Source organism: Denticeps clupeoides, chromosome 15, assembly GCF_900700375.1.
Source record: "Denticeps clupeoides chromosome 15, fDenClu1.1, whole genome shotgun sequence".
Taxonomy (NCBI): domain Eukaryota; kingdom Metazoa; phylum Chordata; class Actinopteri; order Clupeiformes; family Denticipitidae; genus Denticeps; species Denticeps clupeoides.
The window spans coordinates 11737199-11757880 of record NC_041721.1 but is presented as its reverse complement, the minus strand read 5'-3'; the positions used below and the strand labels follow the sequence as shown (position 1 = coordinate 11757880).

The following is a 20682-nucleotide window of genomic DNA, read 5'->3' as shown; positions in this document are numbered from 1 at the left end:
ACTAATCTCATACAATTCTGCCCACTAATACATTGAATCCATATTTTTTCCTATTTCAAATACACTATGAAATACTTAATATGCTTTTTGTCAGGGTTCAACCTTTCATGGGTTTTCGGTGGGTCCTTCGTATCAAATGACTCAAAAAGTTCGATCTGCGAAACCTGTTCTGGTGTATAAAGGATTATGGCGCATTGCTGTAGGATAAGCATCATATTGTCGGTTTGCATCATATTGATATGATGCAAACCGGTATATCATATAATCTGAGGCGCAGTAGAGATCACTTACCTGCACTGTATAATTGCAAACTGTCAAAACGAGCTTTTAATTAGTTCATTTGCTCAATTATTTACCACAATTAAGGTAAACTTTATGTTGTTTGTGAAAGTGATTAATTGTCAAACGTGACACACCACAGCAAAGCATCCAGTACAAACAGTGCAATGCGGTCTCTTCTTTTAACCCATCACCTTAGTGAGCAATGGGCAGCCATGAAAGGTGATCGTACAGTACATGTCAAAAGTTTGGACGCACCTTCTCATTCAATGTGTTTCAATGGTCAATGTGACCATTTACATTGGTAGATTCTCACTGAAGGCATCAAAACTATGAATGAACACATGTGGAGTTATGAACTTAACAAAAAGTGGAGACCTGGCCTCCACAGTCACCGGACCTGAACCCAATCCAGATGGTTTGGGGTGAGCTGGACCGCAGAGTGAAGGCAAAGGGGCCAACAAGTGCTAAACACCTCTGGGAACTCCTTCAAGACTGTTGGAAAACCATTTCAGGTGACGACCTCTTGAAGCTCATCGAGAGAATGCCAAGAGTGTACAAAGCAGTAATCAGAGCAAAGAAACTAGAATATAAAACATGTTTTCAGTTATTTCACCAAGTACATAACTCCACATGTGTTCATTCATAGTTTTGATGCCTTCAGTGATAATCGACCAATGTAAATGGTCACGAAAATAAAGAAAACACATTGAATGTGAAGATGTGTCCAAACTTTTGGCCTGTACTGTATATGTACCGTAATTCAACATTTGTACGACCAATAATTCCAAAAGTCCCATAATGTGCGAAAATGTTTACCCCATTCGTATTATGTATTATTTCACAAACACCACAATTTACAGGTCTCCGTTTTCGCGGACCAATCCGTAGAGGACAACGTGAAGCGTGATGAGGGTTTGAGTTCGGATTTGCAGCGGATTTTCTGGGCTGTTCGGCGCATCGTCCACTCCACACAGGCAGAGGCGCTGTGGTGGTCTTTCACAAACCTTCCGTGGATGAAACTTGCATTGGACACTACAACGCGAACATCTGTAATAATGTTTCCGAGCCACGTGCCCGGTCGTCTTTCTCCAAGTGCGACACTTTACCACGCGGGATCTGGCAACCCCGGCTGCGGTACGACAGCGTGACGCAGCCGCGCCGGTGTCATGGTGCCGAGCCCAAACAGAGCTGAGTTAACACGCCGATTTCTACAAAGCTGCGCGGTTTCCAGCGGGCGTGGGACGAATCCGAGGTCTCCCATTTGCCCGTTTTATAAATCTCCATAACATAAGTACGCATGTGCTCGCGAAGCCGTGACGTCTGCTAGCATGCTAGCTTGCTAACCCGACAAACAAATAAAAATGTACTAGAGTTTTATTAAATAGGTTTATTAGCGAGTAACACGTTCGTGCTATACAATTGAAAACGTTTCTCGGGCGGAAAGGTTGTGTTGTTCTTACGAGAACAGCGTGTAGGTTAGCCGAAAAGATAGCATGCTGAGGTAACGTGTTGTGTCAAGTTTCGAGTTCGGATCACATGAGATCGTCCTGTGAGTTCTGCGAGTTTTTTTCGTAGCTGCCAGGTAAAACGCAGGAATGTCCGGAGAAAGTAAAGACGCGGAGCTGCGGATGCAAGTGCTCCAGAATGCAGAAGACCTGCGCGGCTTCATCAGCGAGCTGGACAGCTGGCAGGACGAGATCAAGAAGAAGGACGAACAGCTCAGGACCGGGAATCTGGACGAAGCACAGGTACCACGTTACAATTCACGACACGGCGTCGTACCTACAAGGCTACATTTTCCACCTCCGTCCGCCTCGCAGAAAACCGTTCCGGCTGTGAGAAATAAGGACTTCAAGAAGAAGAAGAGGAGGAGGAAAGCCAGAAGCAAGTTGCCAGACGAAAATGGTCGAGCAGAGCAAAATAAACCATCCAGGATTCAATCGTGCGACTACAAAGCGTGGGACAAATTTGATGTGGTAAAATAATTTACGATACGTGGATTTCGTGGTATTTCTTGAGCTGAGTACAGAGCTTTAATCACACACTGGTCCGGCTGGTTGACAGGACAAGGCCGTGGAAGCGATGGACAAGGAGGAAAGTGAGGCCGATTCGAATGACTCCGATCCGGAGGGAGCAGCGGTTAAGGTGGACCGAGACCTTGCCACTGCCGAGAAGGAAAAGGTAGGTCATCGCGCGGCACGTTCCTGTTGCAGATCTCTACGCTGCGTCGCGCTGACGTCGCGTGAACTTGTCTGATGCAGGGAAACCAGCTGTTTAAACAAGGAAAGTATGACGACGCCTTGGAACGCTACACCAGAGCCATGGATGCCGATCCCCACAACCCCGTCCTGCCCACCAACCGGGCAGCATGCTTCTTTAGACTCAAAAAGTAGGTTCTGTGCTCGTGCTGGACGTGCCTGTGTTATTAAGTGATGGTCTGTAGAGCAGCTTTGCTGTGGAAAGTAAGTGTAACTTGAACATCTGCAGGTATGCTGTTGCTGAAGCAGACTGTAACCTGGCAATCGCTCTGGACGGTAAATATTTCAAAGCGTTCGCCCGAAGAGGTGCCGCTCGCTTTGCTTTGAAGGCCTACCAACCTGCACTTGAAGGTAAGTGAACTGGCGGGATTTTTGACAGATCTGTGCATACAGTTGAGGCCGAAATTATTATCCATCCATGCATCCGATGTGCTGTAGTTTTTCCCAATGTTTTCAACATTGTTGAGACTTGATATAACGAAACGTTCACCCATGCTATTTAGACATTTTTGGAACATTTTGTAATATAAAATACATTTTTAAATTTTATCTCAAATATGGTAAAAAGCCTCATTGTGTGGCTGACTTAAAGTGTCTGTAATTCTGCACCAAGGCTGAATTTCGGAAAGAGATTTTAGATACAGTATTAGGGGACCACTGTTATAAAAGCAAATGATGTTGGACCTTTAAAGTGCTTCACTGAGACGAAATTTTACACATTGTGCTTTGTCACTGTTTACTTTCTATCATTTTACTTGGGCTCACACGGTGATGTATTTCGATTAGCATGAAAATGGATGCTGAGGCTAGACAATGCCAATTTTGTTCTGGTTGCACCGGCAGTGAAAGTAAAGTCTGAGGTTTGGGAAAAAAAATGTAACCATGAAAAAATGTTATAAAAGGCTCATAATGAACTTGGTTATGTTGGCCGACATCCGTCTTCTGATTGGTTCAGAATACAACATGGACCTAATATGTGTGTGTTGCTGGAACCATACAGAGTTTAAGAAGAATTTGTCCCTTTCAAACGGCTGGTCACACCAGTGAAACTTCCAATTTGGTTTTTAGTTGCTCCACTAAGAAATTACGTTCCCACAGTTAAACATGGTGGTGGGAGCATCATGCTGTGGGGCTGTTTTGCAGCCTCAGGCACAGGGATATTGTTGGGGTGCATGGCATCATGAAAAAAATATGACAGTGACCCAAAGCATACATTGAAATTAGTCCCAACAGTTCCTCAGGGAATAAATTGGCCCGCATTGAGCCCAGACCTCAATCGTAATCTGTGTTGGGTGCTGAAAGTCAATGACCATGCAATTTGTCCCAGATAGAACAAATGGGCCAAAATCCCTCAGGAGACCTGTGCCAATCTAGTCAAGAACTACTGTATGAGATTGGTGTCAGTTGTGGCTCAGAAAAGGTACACTATTAATGGCCAGGGCGGTAATGAATTTGTATTTTGGAAAATATATTTTGCCCTTCCTTGTTTCAACTTGATGTATCAGTAAAATATCTTGTTATGTTAATGGTAATTTTCATGGAGTGTTGTCTAATTTCATAAGGGGGTGCTCATAATTTTGGCCTCAACCGTACGCTTGGCCATGTTGTTTACTGTGACTCGGCATTAGCGAGAAGTTTGATTATTTTTACATCCAAAACAAGAGAATTCCAGGGTTTTGGTTTTTGTTGCTGGGTTTAAGTTGCTTTCATTTTGCGCTTCTTTCCCAAGATTATGAAGAGGTCCTGAAACTGGATCCAGGAAACCTTGAGGCTCAGAATGAGTTGAAGAAAATTAAGGCTGTAAGGAACTGATGCTGTATATTCAGACGTCTTGTCATACACTTGTGACAAAAAGATGACACTTTCTTTTGATCTTCTTCTTTTAAGGCCTTAATGTCTCAGGAAGAAACGACAGTGGAAAAAGAAGCGGCAGGGCCGGAGATGGATACCAAAATGGAGAGACAATTTGTGGAGCAGCAGAGGAGACAGGAGGCAGTGGTTAACAAAGACCGTGTAAGGCCCTGATATGACTAATTAGAATGTTCTAGATGTTTCATAAAAAGTCTATGTTTGTAGAATATTTTGTGTGTGTGTGTGTGTGTATGTATATTAGGGCTGAAACGATTATTCAAGTAACTTGAATGATTCGTTTAATTAATCACCAAAGTCCATCTATTATCGCATCACGCCCGCGTATCATTGTTCTACACGGACTGTTCTAACTGACGCGCATTTCAAAGATTTAGGAGGAGGCGCGCTTTATTGGCGGAAAGTGAAGATACCGCTGTGCGTAAAAGGCATAAAATGTCTGAAGTGTGGGACCATTTTACTAGGGCTGCAACTATCGAAAATTTTTGGAATCGAGTATTCTGTCGCCTTCCCCATACATAAGGTAGTAATAATAAATGCAACAGATGGACAAATCTACATTCATTATCATATAGATTTACTTTTGGGCGAGTTTATAGCATTTGTTGTACATCACAGCAGTGCAGCCTTGCACATGCATTGCACACGCATTGCACACATGCACACACAAGACAAATTCTCTCTCTCTATTTTGTACTTAACATTGCACAAAGACAAACATTGTACCTACCTACCTCATCTGGATACAACTGGAAACTGAACTGTATTGTTTAAGATGGATTATTAGTAATACTTCAATTGTTTAGATTTTCCTTTTGCTGTTTTGTACCTTTATACCTTTTTTTTTCCTCGTTATTCTCAGATGGGCTAAAGCAGGGGGGGTAAACCCCTTTTTCCTTTTTTTAAATTAAAATAAAAATAAGGACAAATAGGCTAACCTATGTTTCATTTGTTTTCATGTGCATCATGAATGTTTCACAGAAAGATTGATTAAATGGGCTTAGTTCTGGAGCCAGTAACCCAAAGGTTTTAAGCTTTGATCTAATAAAAGTATGAAGAAAATAAACTTTTTGTGAGGAATGACAGTCAATTGCTTGCTCATTTGTTTAAAAACGCAAAAGTATGAGTTATCTGATTACTCGATTACTCGATGAAAAGACAGAATACTCGATTCCTTGTGATTGACTTCTGAAATACCATCATAGACTTAAAAACACCAAACAGTTCATACACAAGCACCGCATTGTGTATACACACACACACACACACACACACACGTATAAATGTGTCTTGTAAATCAATATGTTGTTTCTATGAATGTTCACGATGGCACGTAATATTCCTATGATGATTTTCATTAAGATGTTTTTATCCTCAGGGGAATGCTTACTTTAAAGAGGGGAAGTATGAGGCTGCTGTTGAATGCTACACCAAGGGAATGGAGGCCGACGTTACCAACGTACTGCTTCCAGCAAACCGGGCCATGGCTTATTTAAAACTTCAGAGGTCAGCGCTTCATTGTGCTGCTGAACTATGTCACAGATTGTACACTACTTTATCATTATTTGTCCGGCGAGGATTCTTTAGCATGGCTAAAGTGTACAATGCCTGCCACTAGCCACAGATTTGTTCATTTAACTTTTTTACAAAGTTGCATATAAACGCTGCACCAAGACTGGAGGCTGCTTACGTTCCATCAGGTACGAAGAGGCAGAGGAAGACTGCACCAGGGCCATTGCTTTGGATGCTACTTATTCCAAAGCCTTTGCCAGACGGGGGACGGCCAAGGCCATGCTTGGCAAACTGAAGGAGGCCAGAGATGGTATGTAGAAGATGGTATATTTAATTAAAAACTGAGGTACATGGTTGTTTATTCTCTGGTCACAATGCTGTAAGGTAACAAGCTGTGGAAGAGATTAATTGTCTTGATATTAAGTTTGACAATTTGCATATTTTTTTTTTTTTTTTTTACAAATTCTCCATTTGTTTTTGTTTTAGATTTTGAACAGGTCCTGAAGTTGGAGCCTGGAAATAAACAGGCAATGACTGAACTTCAGAAAATTGAATTGGTATGCAGACATTGCATGAAATCAGTATTAGTTTATTTATTGGTTAACACATGTCTTAATTGCTCCTGTGCCACGGAGCTTTAATTCGTCTCCTTTATTATGATAAAGGCTGTAAATGCTGCTAAATCCTCCCCGCCCCACACCCAGAGGAGAACAGTACAGCCGATCCACAAGCCTCCTCATCTGAGGTCAACTGTAAGCCTTTTCATTTTGACATTCTTTGAAATAAAGCATTACGCGGTGCTTGTGCATGAACTGATTTGGTGTTAAATCTACGATGGTATTTCAGAAGCCAATGAGGAGAATGGAGATTGAGGAAGTTGGAGGTGATATCGGGCTTGTGAGCGACGATGTTAAGGAGCCTTTGGAAGCAGCGCTTTCCAGTTCGCAGCCCCTCGTGGCACAGAACATACGACCGGAGAGGGAGAGGGCAGAAGGCGGGTTACCTGTGGGGTCGTCACCTAGCGCTAAAATCCTGAAGATTGAAGAGCTCCCGGAGACGTCTTCACAACACCCCGTGAGGTAAGCCTTTGCGTCACCATGGCTGACCCCTGTGCTTTATTTTGTAATATTCAAATATGACTCGGATTCTGATTTACAGTGGGGTGGTGGGAATCTCATGATGTCACATCTCATCGTGCGGTATGTTTGTCTTTCTCAGGGAAACAGGACGTCATTCTGTAGAGGTCCAGGAGAAAGAAAACCATGAAAAGGTTTCAGATCACTCTGCCCCGGGCTTTACGCTGCCTTCATCTTATCTTAAAGACTTTGAAGTCCCTCACCCTCCCACAAACAGTTTTCAGCTTGAATCAGACCTAAGAAGGATTGGGAAACAACCTGAAGTGATTTACAAATACTTCAAGGTCTATACCTTTTATATTTTATCTTCATAGTATAGAGAGTGTAGCTTGACTGGTAAACAGAGCCCTAAATGTTACATTTGCTTTTTTTTTTTATTTCAGCAAATTGCACCTGAAGCTTTCCAGAAAATATTTCAAAATTCCCTGGAACCTGAAATTCTTAATCAGATACTGAAAACGCTTCATGGCTTCTATATTAAGTAAGTAAACCACATGTCCTCCTCTCTTGATCTTTGCTACTGACATTGTGTCTTTTTATCGATTAATTAAGTGTTTTGTCAGAATCAAGTGTTAGTGTTTCTTTTGTTCCGTGTAGACATGAGGAACCATCGCTCACCTTGGACATTCTGAGAAATCTGGCAAGTGTGAAGCGATTTGATATGGCTGTAATGTTTATGTCATCATCAGAGAAAAAAGGTAATTTGTATGTGATTCTTGAACATGACCCGAACTTTTTTGTAGAAAGTAACATGATCGTGATCTAATGCTGAATGTCTCTTCTGCTTGTGTTTTTAAGCGTTAGAGGAGCTGTTTGACTCTCTTCAGCAAGCTGGTTTAGAAGATGAGTCTGTCCAAGCTCTTCAGAAGAAGTATGGAATATGACCTGTGTGTTTCTTGGAAGGCTTTTGGAGTTTGGGACAGTTGCATTTTCTTCAGTATGATCGTTTTTTTTTTTTTTTCTTTAAACCATGTGACCACATTTCTGACAGTAATAACAAATATACTATCATTTAATAAAAAAAAAAAAAGTATTTATGCTTTCCAACATTTATTGCTTGTCTGCTTTTGTATGTATATGACTTTACACACATTTTGTTACGATACAAAGCAGCTATGAAGCACAAATTTAATATAATACATATTTCTGTGTATATTATAAAATCACTAGTGTGAAATATATACATTTGTTGCATAAAAAAGGTTAACATATGCTTCAAATTTTTCTTTTATCCGAGGCTATAATGTGTAGATCAACAGCCACACCAGTCTGGGTCTGGGGAGAGGAGGACAAGATAAGCAGAGGAAGGAATTAATCTCAACCAAAACGCTCTGTCAAATGCATATCAGCTAAAATTTTGTTCAAACTTCATACCTGAAACATTAATAGTCTCATTTACTGAGGCGCTTTGTCCTGTTACTGTGTTCCGGGCTGTACAGGACACTGATTCAGTTGCCACGTAGCGATTAACAGTGACCTGCACCGTTGTGGCGTGCACCGTTCTGCCATACACGTTCCAGGTGTAGCTGCAGGGTGGGGTGCATTCAGCAGAGCACACAAAGGTGGCCTTTACTCCTACTTCCACACTGCTTGGTCCTAGTATGGTGACGTCAACTGGCCCAACTGAATGAGGCACAAGACAAGGAATTGCTCCATTCAGATTGGATGAATTAAACTATCAAGTCGATATTGGGACATACGTCACTCACCAACCACCTCTATCTGCGTGTCGGCAGAGCTGTCTTCTTGCGACACAGTGTTGTAAGCAGAGCAGGCCAGGGTACCGTTGTCTGCCACTGTCACTGGACTAACAGACAAAGTGGAATTTGTTCCAACGATGTTGCCATTTAATGTCCATACATAGTTACATCCTGGATAGCAGTCAGCGGAACAGACGAATGTGTCCCGGGCTCCTGGAAGCAGCAGGGTGTCTTGTCCTACTGGTCCCTTGACTGATTGTATGATTACAATGTTCGATGGTCCATCTGTAAAATAAAAAACATAATGTATATATGTATATATTATATTGGATCTACTTATATCGGACCCAGAAGAGCATTTTGAAGGTTTAGTCTGATGGTGATAAAAATCAGAATCAAATCGATGAGTCATGTAAGTCCAGTCACGTGACTCATGTCATAGTTGCTGCTGCGGCCACTGTGGCAACCAAGTACATACCAAATCAGCAATATTTACTTACAGACAACGTCCACCTGATATCCCATTCCCGGGATCACCGTTCCACCCTCAGAGACAATACACTCGTATACGCCCGCTTCAGATGCCAGCAGGGGTGTAAATTCAACGGTGCCATTGTCATTGGCAAAGTGAATTGTGCTGCTTGCGGTCAAGGGTTCCCCATTCAGGGTCCATTGTATGTAACTCGGGTTCTGTGCACCAACACACTGCAAGGCATAGTCCCTGCCTGCAATGGGCTGTGCCTGGGAGACTGGGCGTACCGAAACAGGGTCTGGCAAAGCAAAAAAAAAAAAAAAAAAAGAACATTTTTATAATTAATAATAAAAATGAATGTGTTAGGATTCAAACGGCTTGGCCCACCTGTCAAATGCAAAATCTCGGTTGAGGTCTCAGTTTTGCCAGACAGGGAGTTCACAGCTACGCATGTCAGCAGCACCGTGCTCTGGAAATGCTCCACATCAATGACCAGCTTATTTCCCAGAAACTCCTTCCCATGCTGGAGAATGGGCACATACACCTGATCCCCGTAGAGCGTCTTCCCAAGGAAAGACCACGTGAAATTGCAGGAAGGGGTGCACTCAGCCAAACACAGAAACTCGTACGACTGGCCAACGGTCACCGAAGTTGGTCCGGTGATCTCCACGTTAGATGGCCCAACTGAGGACAAGGAAACACTTTCTTACTCGAAGGTCCGTTGGCACTGCAAAACAAAGTGTAATGCACGCGTGTTACGTGGTACTTACGTGCCACCCACACTACGATGGTGGTCGCCGCAAACAGGCCAGAGAGAGTGTTCTGAGCTTCACAGGTGATGGTCTCAGATGAGATGTAGTCTGCCGGTGTCACATTGACCTGACTGCTGCGATTATCCAGCCTGAAGTCGTCGATGATCCAGCTGAAGGTGCAGGACGGGTAGCAGTCGGACGAGCACGTGAACGTAGAGGTGATTTCGCTCAGCAGCATTGCGGGCCCGTCGATGTTGATATCCCACGGCCCCTCTTAGGATCATAACCAAGGCTTTCAGATCAACTTCATCATTTCTTTTTCCATGACTAAAATTCCACAAAATTTCCATAAAACCCAATTACTTCTTTCAGAAGGCTTCCTAGCCTCCTTCTTTAATTTAGGGTGTGGTCTTTACTCAAAAATGATTCAATCAATGATCACAATCCTAACTTGTTACAAGTGTTTGTAAAATCTTACTAGGTAGACAAGAACAAATTCATAAAAGACTAACAATCCCATGGAAACTTAAAACTGAACTATTTTATCAGATCTGCCAACAATTGACTCATGTGTGGTGAAGACATCGCTCTTTACCTGTCACACTCAAGTTTTTGCTGTTACTTGATGCCATTCCAGACACCGGATTGGTGGCTACACAAACCAGGAACTCAGATGACACCCTGCTCTTTAATAGAAAGTCCAGCTCGCTCCCATAGCTCTTCTGTCCATTGTGAGTCCAGGTGTAGTTACACTCTGGGACGCACTGAGCTATGCACTGAAAACCATATGGTATTCCTACAGTAACCACGTCGACCCCAGAGATCTCCACTGCAAGAGGTCCATCTGTAAAATGACACCGAAAAATGACACTGCATTAAAATAAGTCCTATATATGAATCCTTTATATTCCAAATAAAGAGCCACTCACATGGTTTATTGGTCTCTATGATGCTCCTCTGTATCCTCTCAGTGGCAATGGCTCCTGAAAAAAGGTATATAATTCATCCTGTTTCTTATTCAGATCAGCCAAAACATTAAAACCATATAAAATGCTTTAATGTAAGGTAGCCTACATAAGCAAACTCTGTGAGACTAAATTCTTTCAGCTCAGCAATATTTCAAAGCTAAGAGGAACACCCACCTGGCATGATGCAGAAAAACTGGTTGATGCATTTGTAATGTCAGGAATATACTACTGCAATGCTCTAATTATGCTCTACTCCAACGAGTTCAAAATGCAGCTGCGAGAATTTTAACCAGATTGAGAAGATTTGAACACATCACACCGATTCTGCCAAGCATTCCATAACTCACCTAGGCTGTCCTAGATTGTCCACTGGGGCCATTGTTGCATTCGACATGTACACAGTCATCCCCCATAACCACTCACCCATAATCCCAGTCTAATCTGTCTCTCTCTGAGTTACTCTAGATCCTTTTACCTGGTTATGAGCTTCTGACAAGACGACCCAGCATGAAATGTACCAGAGCGTCACCACAGCCACCAACACCAACACCTTCAAATAGTCCCATGGCATAATAATGGATATATTTCCTTGATAAACTATCACCAACCCTGCATTTACACCAATTGCACTCTAACCTAAAAGGGGTCCCTCTCTGTCTCACTCCTTCCCAAGGTTTCTTCTTTTCTTTTTTTTGTGTGCAGAATGGTCAAGTGTGGGGGTGTCAACTGTAGGGTCTGTCAAAGCCCATAGAGACATACTGTATGACATTATGGGCTATATAAGAAATAAATGTTGTTGATGATGTAGACCTTCATTTTAAGAACCCCACTTACTACCATTATGTCCCTGAGCAAGACACTTAACCCTGAGTGTCTCCAGGGGGACTGTCCCTGTCAATACTGATCGTAAAGCGCTCTGGATAAGGGCATCTGATAAATGCCATACATTTATGTAAATAAATGCCATAAATTTAAATGTAAATTACGGTTTTGTGGGTTTGTTGTAAGTGATCATTGTATTTATCTTATCTAACATTAAGTACAATAATGATACAATACAATTTTGCATACATGAGCCATACATACAATTCTGAACACTATTTTCTGTAGTGTTGTGTAGGCTTATCTATGCAGATTATTCAAATTTCAAAATAATGTTTTTGGTTTGTTTTTGGCTTTTTGGGGCAGCGGTTGCCTAGCGGGTACAGAAGGTTTGTATAGCAATTTAACAATGAACATACCCCCCATGAAATGATGAGTAACTTCAGAAAACACAATTCTCTTACCTGCCAGGCAGATGAGGACTACAACCAGATAGTTGGTGTGGTTGGACATGATGCCGGACCTCTAGAGAACCTCATACAGAACTAACCTCATACCTACTTATATGCTCCAATATTTAGGTGGCCCAATCAGACTTATCAGAGTCTTGAACAATGATGTTATCTCACAGCGCCCATTTACACTCGTTATCAGAGTTATTGTGTCAGGCTTCATGCCTTAAGTGAGCAGGGTTGTGTTCTTATGATTTCAGTCACATGTGTACCCTTTCATGGATGGGAGGTTCAGTTGGGCTTTGGATCATGGATTACTTCTTTGAAGCCCTTCATTAGCAATAATAGCTATTTGTCAAACACCTAAAAATCTACTCCATTTTTGTCCAAACAGAAGGAATAAATCATGATTTTTCATGGTTAACGTGAGTTCAGAGCATGAGGAACACTCTTCTGTACATGAATTTACAAAATATGACAGGTATGGTGGCACACCTACATATGCTACATTGTTTGAGTATGTTCTAAAGAACATTGCTATATTTTTTTCAGACACACATTGCCATGACTTTATCAAGCCAAGCATATAGATTACAGAAGAAAACATATTAAAACATATTAACATAAAACATTTTAACATATTAAAACCCCCAAATTCACAAAAAATATAGTGACTAGATAATCTAATTATTTAATAAAACATTTTCCTGAATTGCACTTACAGTTTTCAATTTATCTGAATATTATAAAGTGTTTAAAAGCATTTGCATAAGTATTTGATAAAAAGGTTCAATGAAGTTCACAAGCATATATACATTGGTGTGGTTGAGTGTTTTGCAAAAGCAAATGAACAGGACAAAAATTGCCAAATGCTTTGATCCACTAAGAATACTGGCATCCTGTGTTATTCTAATTCTGCGAAACTATATTAGAGACACCTGCCAACCATTTACAGTACCATTTCTGTGGTGTTCATGAGCGGTACTGAATGAATTTGGTTCCGTCAGGAATGTTTTATTCTTCTTCTTCGTTTCTTTTTTATCCAGTTGAAGATCTATACTGATCCCAACAAAAACAGTGCTGGTGTTATTTTTAATGCGTGCCTTTTGCTGTAATTGTTAAATTACAGGTGTGATCAGACATGAATACATATAGACACAATTTAATTCTGGGCAATTAATCACCGTCTGACAGTGTACACACATTAAATACACAGATCCGTCAAAATAAGCAGCACCTTATCATGAACAAATAATGCCATTGTGCTGAACACAATATTAAAAGGGAGGCACACTTCACATGGGCTAATGGGTAACCCTCCACATGTCTGCCAGTGCAAAATGGTTTCTGTGGTCATTACATGCTCTATTCCATTGTGTTCACAATGAGAGGCAATAAGCACCTTCAGGCATAGATGAGACACATCTCAGAAATACCTGGGGTTCATTTATCTTAATATCAAAGTTGTAATCCATTCAGAAAGATAAGGTCTGATTGCTGGACTTCTGCGTCACATTACTGAAGAACAAAATATTCTGTGCTCTGATCCGGTTCCTCCAGTGAATCATTTGTGGTCAATTCACAAATACACGAAGCAGTTAGTGTGTGCACTGCAGGGCATGGTCAGCCTTATGAAAGGATGCCGTTCGTGACACCACTGTGCCGCTGGTACACCAGGTGGCACCACTTCACTGATTTAAGTCCTTATGGTCCACAGTTGCATATCGTTTGGTGTGGGCTGATTGGGACTAATATTTAAGTTGCCTTTTTGCCGCATTCTCCTGTCAGTTCTTACCACCCGGAGATGCCTGCTTGGTTCTGTTTGTGTTTATCGGCCCTCATGCCACTTTGCGGTTTCATTCATTCATTCATTAAAAACCCTTGTTTGCATCACGCTTGACGTAATTACACCCTCTGTTAAGGGGATTTGTATTTTACTCAAGATATTTTAAAGTTATGTGCCATTGTCACCCAACCAACCGCCCTGCAGTTCTCAAGTATTGGACCGCTTATGTGACGTGTGGTTGTGCGTGTGTCTGGTTTCCTTGGGTGTTTTATACACACTTGCCACATATCTCTAGTCTGTGTTGGTCATCTATGCAGATTAATCCTCTTCATGTTTAGGCTGGTGCCTTGAGATTTGCTAGACTAATATGATGTGCGTTTATGCCTCATGCCCTCTTCCTCATGTGCTTTTATTCAGCTATTCTAGGACTATTTATTCGCGTATTTGTACAGTGAATTTTTATACTATACAGTTGACGCTGTCTGTGCTGTTGTCCACTTCCTCCCTTCCTTTAGGATCATCTAAACTTATCTTATCTGTTTATGACTAAATAAGCATTTTTTGCTTGGATAAAATGGAGTTAAAAACTATAGATTTATTTTGCCCTGAGGAAATAGGCAACAAAGACTAGGTAATTAGCCTTAAAGGTTGAATCTCTTTAGGTTTCTTATTTTATCTTTCACATTTTTTAGCATATATATTTTTATTTTATTTCTTTCTTTGTTGACACCATTTTTACTCTTAAACATCCAGAACTAGATAAAACACTGGGAATTCACAGTACTCAGAACATTGACCTCTATTATTTTAAAGATTACTCAGATTATGATTATGTGTGGCTGCACAGTGGGGCAATGGTTAGCAAATATGGCCATGCGCTATGGGCATAATTGTCAAGTGATATGCAATTTTCAGCATGGACTTGTCAGTTCCTACCTCTTACAAAATGTTATGCTGGATATCAGGGTTATTTGGATTGGCTGAATTTAATGCCAATGTAACACTCACCGCTTTTCTCAAAATTTTTAGAAACCATAGAATTAGAAAATAAGCATCATAAAAAATACTTTTTTTCAACTGCAATTTATTACAATTCAGATGTAATTTATGTAAAAATATTATCAAATGTGAAAATTAAAGAGCAAAAACATAAATTTAGACCCAGCAGCAAATTTGCAATGTAACCAGACATTTGCATTGTAAATGTTCCTTCAACTACAGATACAAATCGCAAATGCAGTGTATTTTGTTAATTAACAAGCCATATATTGAAATTAATTATTCTAACTGACCCTGGTCCATGAACTTAAAATATATATTTTCATTTTAATTAAATGGATCGGCAATATTATTCAAATTAGATTAAATGTAGCTGAAATGAAGTAATTATAATAATCATTATCAAAAATATGTTTGAGAATGAAATGCATAATACTTTTCATATCCCTTTCATAGATGCTGGTTTAGCTATGAATGAAAACATAAAAAACAAGCAGTAGCTACAGTACAGTAATGAGTACAACCTGCAGAACCTACAGTTCTACATGAGTACAACCTGCAGAACACATTCTGAAAGCTGATGAGAGAAGGAAATTTCATTTCATACCAGACCCCTAGCTCCCGAAAAAGACTGCCTCCAGCATTCACCTCCATCGTGACAACCAAAACAGACGCAAATCTACAAGTGCCACTTTTGAACATCGGTTTGACCTTGTTGGCTCTGTTGGGTGTGGTAAAGTTTGAAGGATTCAGACTGGGTTTTATGCAAAGCAAGATGCCTCTAACTGTCAGAAGTGCAACAATTGCTGCATGCTTATTTAAGCCTAAAAATTGAAATGTGAATTATCTGGCTAGTTTAGAAGCAAAAAATAGATTTCATGATTTAATCCTTCTTTTGAGTATATTCTTGACAAATTATGAATTATTAACTGAATTATTAACTGCCTAATCTGGCTACAAGATTGAACCACAATAAACAAGCTGAATTTTCATGCCAGCAACCTGGAGATGCTTTCTTTTAAATGGGCAATGGAATACAGCATTGGAGAAAAGAGAATAAATGGGATGAATGTAAATTGGAATATTTTATAGGATGTGTTTTCTGCAGACCATCTGCTTAAAGCTGCTTTAATCTTTTCACAGAAATTTAACCTTGTGGAATGATATGATGAAACGTTTTTACAGGTTGTAAGCACAAAATTAACACCCCAGCCATCAGCCATCACGCCCTGACACTAGGGATGCACATGACAGTGTATTTCTTTGTGACGGCCCCAGGCAGGGGGTTGCAGAGGGTTGCAATATTCCATTCCATTATGTGGACAGCAATCACAGATGATTCACTCTGGTGATCCCTAACGGGAGCAGCCAAAGGAAGAAAAAGAAGAAGTATTCCACAATTTCATACTTAACAAAGGCTAGACTGGAGATACAGTGCCCTCTAGTGGAAGTAAATAAAAAAATAACAGCACCTCTTTGACCCATATAGTAAAGGCCAAAAGTTTGGACACACCTTCTCATATAATGTGTTTTCTTTATTTCCGTGACCATTTACATTGGTAGATTCTCACTGAAGGCATCAAAACTATGAATGAACACATGTGGAGTTATGTACTTAACAAAAAAAGCCGCCCTTTACTCTGGTTACTGCTTTGCACACTCTTGCATTCTCACACTCTCGTCACCTGAAATGCTTTTGGAGTTCCCAGAGGTGTTTAGCACTTGTTGGCCCCTTTGCCTTCACTCTGCGGTCCAGCTCACCCCAAACCATCTCGATTGGGTTCAGGTCCGGTGACTGTGGAGGCCAGGTCTCCACTTTTTGTTAAGTACATAACTCCACATGTGTTCATTCATAGTGTTGATGCCTTCAGTGAGAATCTACCAATGTAAAGGGTCATGAAAATAAAGAAAACACATTGAATAAGAAGGTGTGTCCACACTGTTGGCCTGTAAAGTATATCCACATTACTATAGACACTGCCATCTGTTCGTTGCCATGGTTCTTCAAAAGTTGAATGCAACATAAATATAGGCCTACATATGAGAGTCCAGCTGTCCGTACCAGGAAGAAGCCTTTTCTGATTTCTGTAAAAACCATTTTCAAGTTCACAAGACCAGTTAAGACACTGGATCTGGATCTGGGCTGCACTCACCTCTTGAGTTGTGAGCACCAGTGACCAATGTTGCCGTCCCCAGATAAGATTCTCTCAAGGCATCCTGAAGACAAACATTTCTGAAGCTTAAAAGCTCCTTTCTGAGACCAGTGATTATTTTACTCTCGGACCGGTATTTGTGAGTGGCGATTCCTGGAGAGAGGAACCACGCTGCTAAAAAAAATGCAGAAGGGTTATGCAGGGATTTAAGGCACACATCTCCCAGACCAAACTTCCTCAACAGCGATATGTTCTAGATTCAGTCGACACACACTTCTGTGTGTTTTAGATTAGTGCTCAAATCTTTTTTATCGAGTAAATAAATTGAATTCTCTATGTCAAACTATGTAATCTTTACTTTGATTCTATGTTTACAAGGCTGGGATTTGTTCTTGTACCAATTAGTTACCAATTAATGTTCTGTCACAATACAGCCTAAATTATTATGCTTAACTAATTGTAATTTTTTTTTTTGTAATATATTTTTTCCACCCCAATTCAATGAGTACAAGAGATTCTAGTTAAATATTTCAATATACATACTTACCAGTCCATAATAAGGCCTTTTTATGTCCAGTGAGGATGCATTATTGATTTACTGCCCTGAAAATGATGATAAGTATTTTATATTGTGTTCAATCTGTATAAATTGATGGGTGGTTTTTCACATTTTCAGACTAAGACAACCAAATTGATTTACTAATACTTGGAGCCAGTGGCATGTAATAAAATTGCTCATGCTTTGACGGAATGACAATTATGCAAGCAAACGAGTGTTTCATTCTATAACCTGACTCAAACTGATGACAAGATGAATGTGAATCAGTTCATCACCATGATAATATTGTGCATATTGTTACGAAGGCAACACAATTTACAACATTAGAACCAGTCAATAGAAATCTCCAGGTATATTTCAACATATGTCCTCCTAGCATGTGACTGGTATATCATGGGACTGGTGCCCTGCCCTTCACCCGATGTCCTGGGAAGATGCACCATAACCTAAACGGTCCCTGAATGTGAATGAGTGATATATTATAGGTAACTCAATATGAAAAAAACGAGACATACAATATTCATTTTTAAAACATGTTAAAATATAAATTACAACTTCAGCATTAACAGAGATGTGTACTGTAAAGTTTGTCCTATGGACCGACATTGTGTCTGACATTCACACCACTCATATCACTGCCCTGTAAAACCCTGAAGACTGCTTTCCATTGTGCTCACACTGGAATATCCATAATTACACACTACTTGCATCGATGTATTACAGTTTTGAGAATGTTGTGAGAATGTTTCCATCACCTTGCATCACCCTGTAAATTATGAAGATTACAATGAATATGTCTGACCGTTGCCACGTTCCCCGAGTTCAAAATAAAAATGGCAAAAGACATGTTCCTTTGTCAAGTCGGGAATATCTGTTGACTTTACACTGACTTAATTAAAACCCATGACAAAACACAGTACTAGTGACCGTTACATCTAATCGTAAAATGTAACACTGCATGCGAGGTACTGGATGAATTGACTGTTCAAGGACATTTTGAAGGACAGTAATTTCTATAATGCTGGGTATATCCAGTCCACACGGCACGAGGAGAGCAGCTTAAGAGACACAATTTCCACTTATTCACAAGGTCTCAGGTAAAGAGGGTGAGAACATAACCAACAGTCTATTCGTAAACCTGCATTCGAACACACTCGCACATGTACAAACACCAGATAATGCCTTGATATGCAGGAAGAAATACAAAAAAAAAAAAAAAAAAAAAAAACAGGCCACAAAAAGGTATAGAGAATGGCTAACTACTCGATTCGGTTAACTTCACATCCAAATCAAGACCAAATCTTCCCACACATCCACCTCTGGCTTACTTAAATACTTAAGTGTTACTGCAGGATTAAGAAGAAAGTAAGCAAGAGCGCACACAGTGCTTCATCAGTCCTTTCCTTTGCGAGCTCCTGACCAAATGAAGCCAATGTTGAGGTTTGCAGGCTATGGCTTTGGCCGTTCAAAAGAAAGGAGACCGTATGTTTTTTTTTAAATATATATATATATATATATATATATATATATATTCTGAGAGTACGACCTCCGCTGTGCTTGGGTTTCACGTCCACTGGTAGCGTTTATTTATTTGTTTATTTTAGAAAAATAGAAATCAGGAGAAACAGCTTTAAAAAAATAAGCGTGAGCAAAAGTTATCCAAAGTCTACTTCGACGTAACAGCTTCACCATAATATAGACCGATATTGCACAGATAGGAATTTCTCTCGATATAAAGTAAATCAGTATCACGTTGTGTCATTAAAATGTCCAGAGCATGGCAGGAAAATTGCACGTGACACACCCTGCATAGTTCCAAGGGAGGGCAGCCTGGTCCTCTGCCAGTACAGAAAACAGCTTGTAGAAATGGTCTCTGGCATTCCTCTGCAGCTCTTGATAAAGAGTCTCTCCAAAAACAAAGTGTCACTGCTGGGGCTGGTTGAAGGCACAGGTTTTCCAAAAGGGTGGTGATGGCGTCTGATGGTCTTGTTGAGGAGGAAGGTGGTCCTGATGGTGGTGATGAATGTGTGCTGCTCCTCTGGCAGCGGGACCTGGTTGAGATATAGAGACAAAGAAAGAAGGTCATTTGATAGTATTTTAGATCAAAACATTTGTCACATCATGGGCCTATTCGCTTCCATTTGCTAGTGCCAAAAATAATTATGCTGCTGTTTAAAATAGCGTTATAAAATAAATGCAGTAATATTTGCTGTAATAAAATATACAGCAGCATAACACTGTGATGAGTGACAAAACTGTGACTATTGCTGTAATAGCAATTATGGTATTTTATAAGTACTGTAATTAAATTTGCAGTAAGGATATTCAGCAAATTACTAGCTAATTGCTACCAGCAAGATTTAAGATAAGATAAGATAAGATAAACCTTTATTAGTCCCACAAGTGGGAAATTGCACTTGTCACATTTACATTTACATTTACAGCATTTATCAGACGCCCTTATCCAGAGCGACTTACAATCAGTATTACAGGGACAGTCTCCCTGGAGCAATTTAGGGTTAAGTGTCTTGCTCAGGGACACAATGGTAGTAAGTGGGATTCGAACCCGGGTCTTCTGGTTCATAGGCGAGTGTGTTACCCACTAGGCTACTACCACCCCACTAGGCTACTACCACCCCTACTATCACGGCAGAAAGTGGACAGAAGCAGAAGGTAAAAGCATCACAAAAAATAACATAAATATGTATCTGTATATATGTACAAATATATACACGTTATTTCACGTTATTCTTTTTACAGTGTAAAATTATTTAACCCCAAAATAGTCAATGTATCGGCATTGTAAGACCCACCTATTGTAGACTTTTGTTTAGATGTAAGTTACAATACATTGTTGTCCAAAATTGACACAGATTCCTAAAAGCGAGACAGAATCCAGAGGTATGTGATTATGTAATAAAATTGAAAATTGCTCTGATTCCCCCGAATCACTCCTGCTTTA

General features: G+C 40.3%; 2 protein-coding genes across 5 annotated transcripts in view; one reads left to right on the top strand and one right to left on the bottom strand.

The window, feature by feature from the left end:
• Positions 1–1158: 1158 nt before the first annotated feature.
• On the top strand, positions 1159–8110 carry rpap3 (RNA polymerase II associated protein 3). Of its 3 annotated transcripts, none has more exons than XM_028954622.1 (17): positions 1159–1416; positions 1858–2030; positions 2103–2258; positions 2347–2463; positions 2544–2671; positions 2770–2891; positions 4270–4340; positions 4428–4553; positions 5788–5915; positions 6110–6231; positions 6408–6478; positions 6587–6673; positions 6768–7000; positions 7140–7341; positions 7441–7538; positions 7655–7755; positions 7856–8110. In XM_028954622.1, the coding sequence occupies exons 2-17, from the start codon at positions 1878–1880 to the stop codon at positions 7939–7941; spliced, it is 2001 nt and encodes a 666-aa protein (XP_028810455.1). In that variant the 5' UTR covers positions 1159–1416; positions 1858–1877; the 3' UTR covers positions 7942–8110. The 3 variants fall into 3 exon arrangements, with proteins under 3 accessions (XP_028810455.1, XP_028810454.1, XP_028810453.1); XM_028954621.1 differs by having other exon boundaries at positions 1160–1573; XM_028954620.1 differs by having other exon boundaries at positions 1161–1534.
• Positions 8111–18239: 10129 nt separating this feature from the next.
• The window catches only part of LOC114764639 (potassium voltage-gated channel subfamily A member 5), a 29219-nt gene continuing 26776 nt past the window's right edge, over positions 18240–20682 (bottom strand). For both annotated transcript variants that reach the window (XM_028954427.1, XM_028954426.1), the window contains one exon: positions 18240–19771. The gene's annotated coding sequence lies outside the window, so the exon portion shown is untranslated. The remainder of the gene's footprint in view (positions 19772–20682) is intronic.

Bases quoted from the DNA above. Each gene is read 5' to 3' on its own strand.
- rpap3 (XM_028954622.1), top strand. From the start codon at position 1,878: ATGTCCGGAGAAAGTAAAGACGCGGAGCTGCGGATGCAAGTGCTCCAG. The intron at 6,674-6,767 runs GTAAGCCTTTTC...ATGGTATTTCAG, and splicing joins CTCCTCATCTGAGGTCAACT to AAGCCAATGAGGAGAATGGA. The intron at 7,001-7,139 runs GTAAGCCTTTGC...TGTCTTTCTCAG, and splicing joins TCTTCACAACACCCCGTGAG to GGAAACAGGACGTCATTCTG.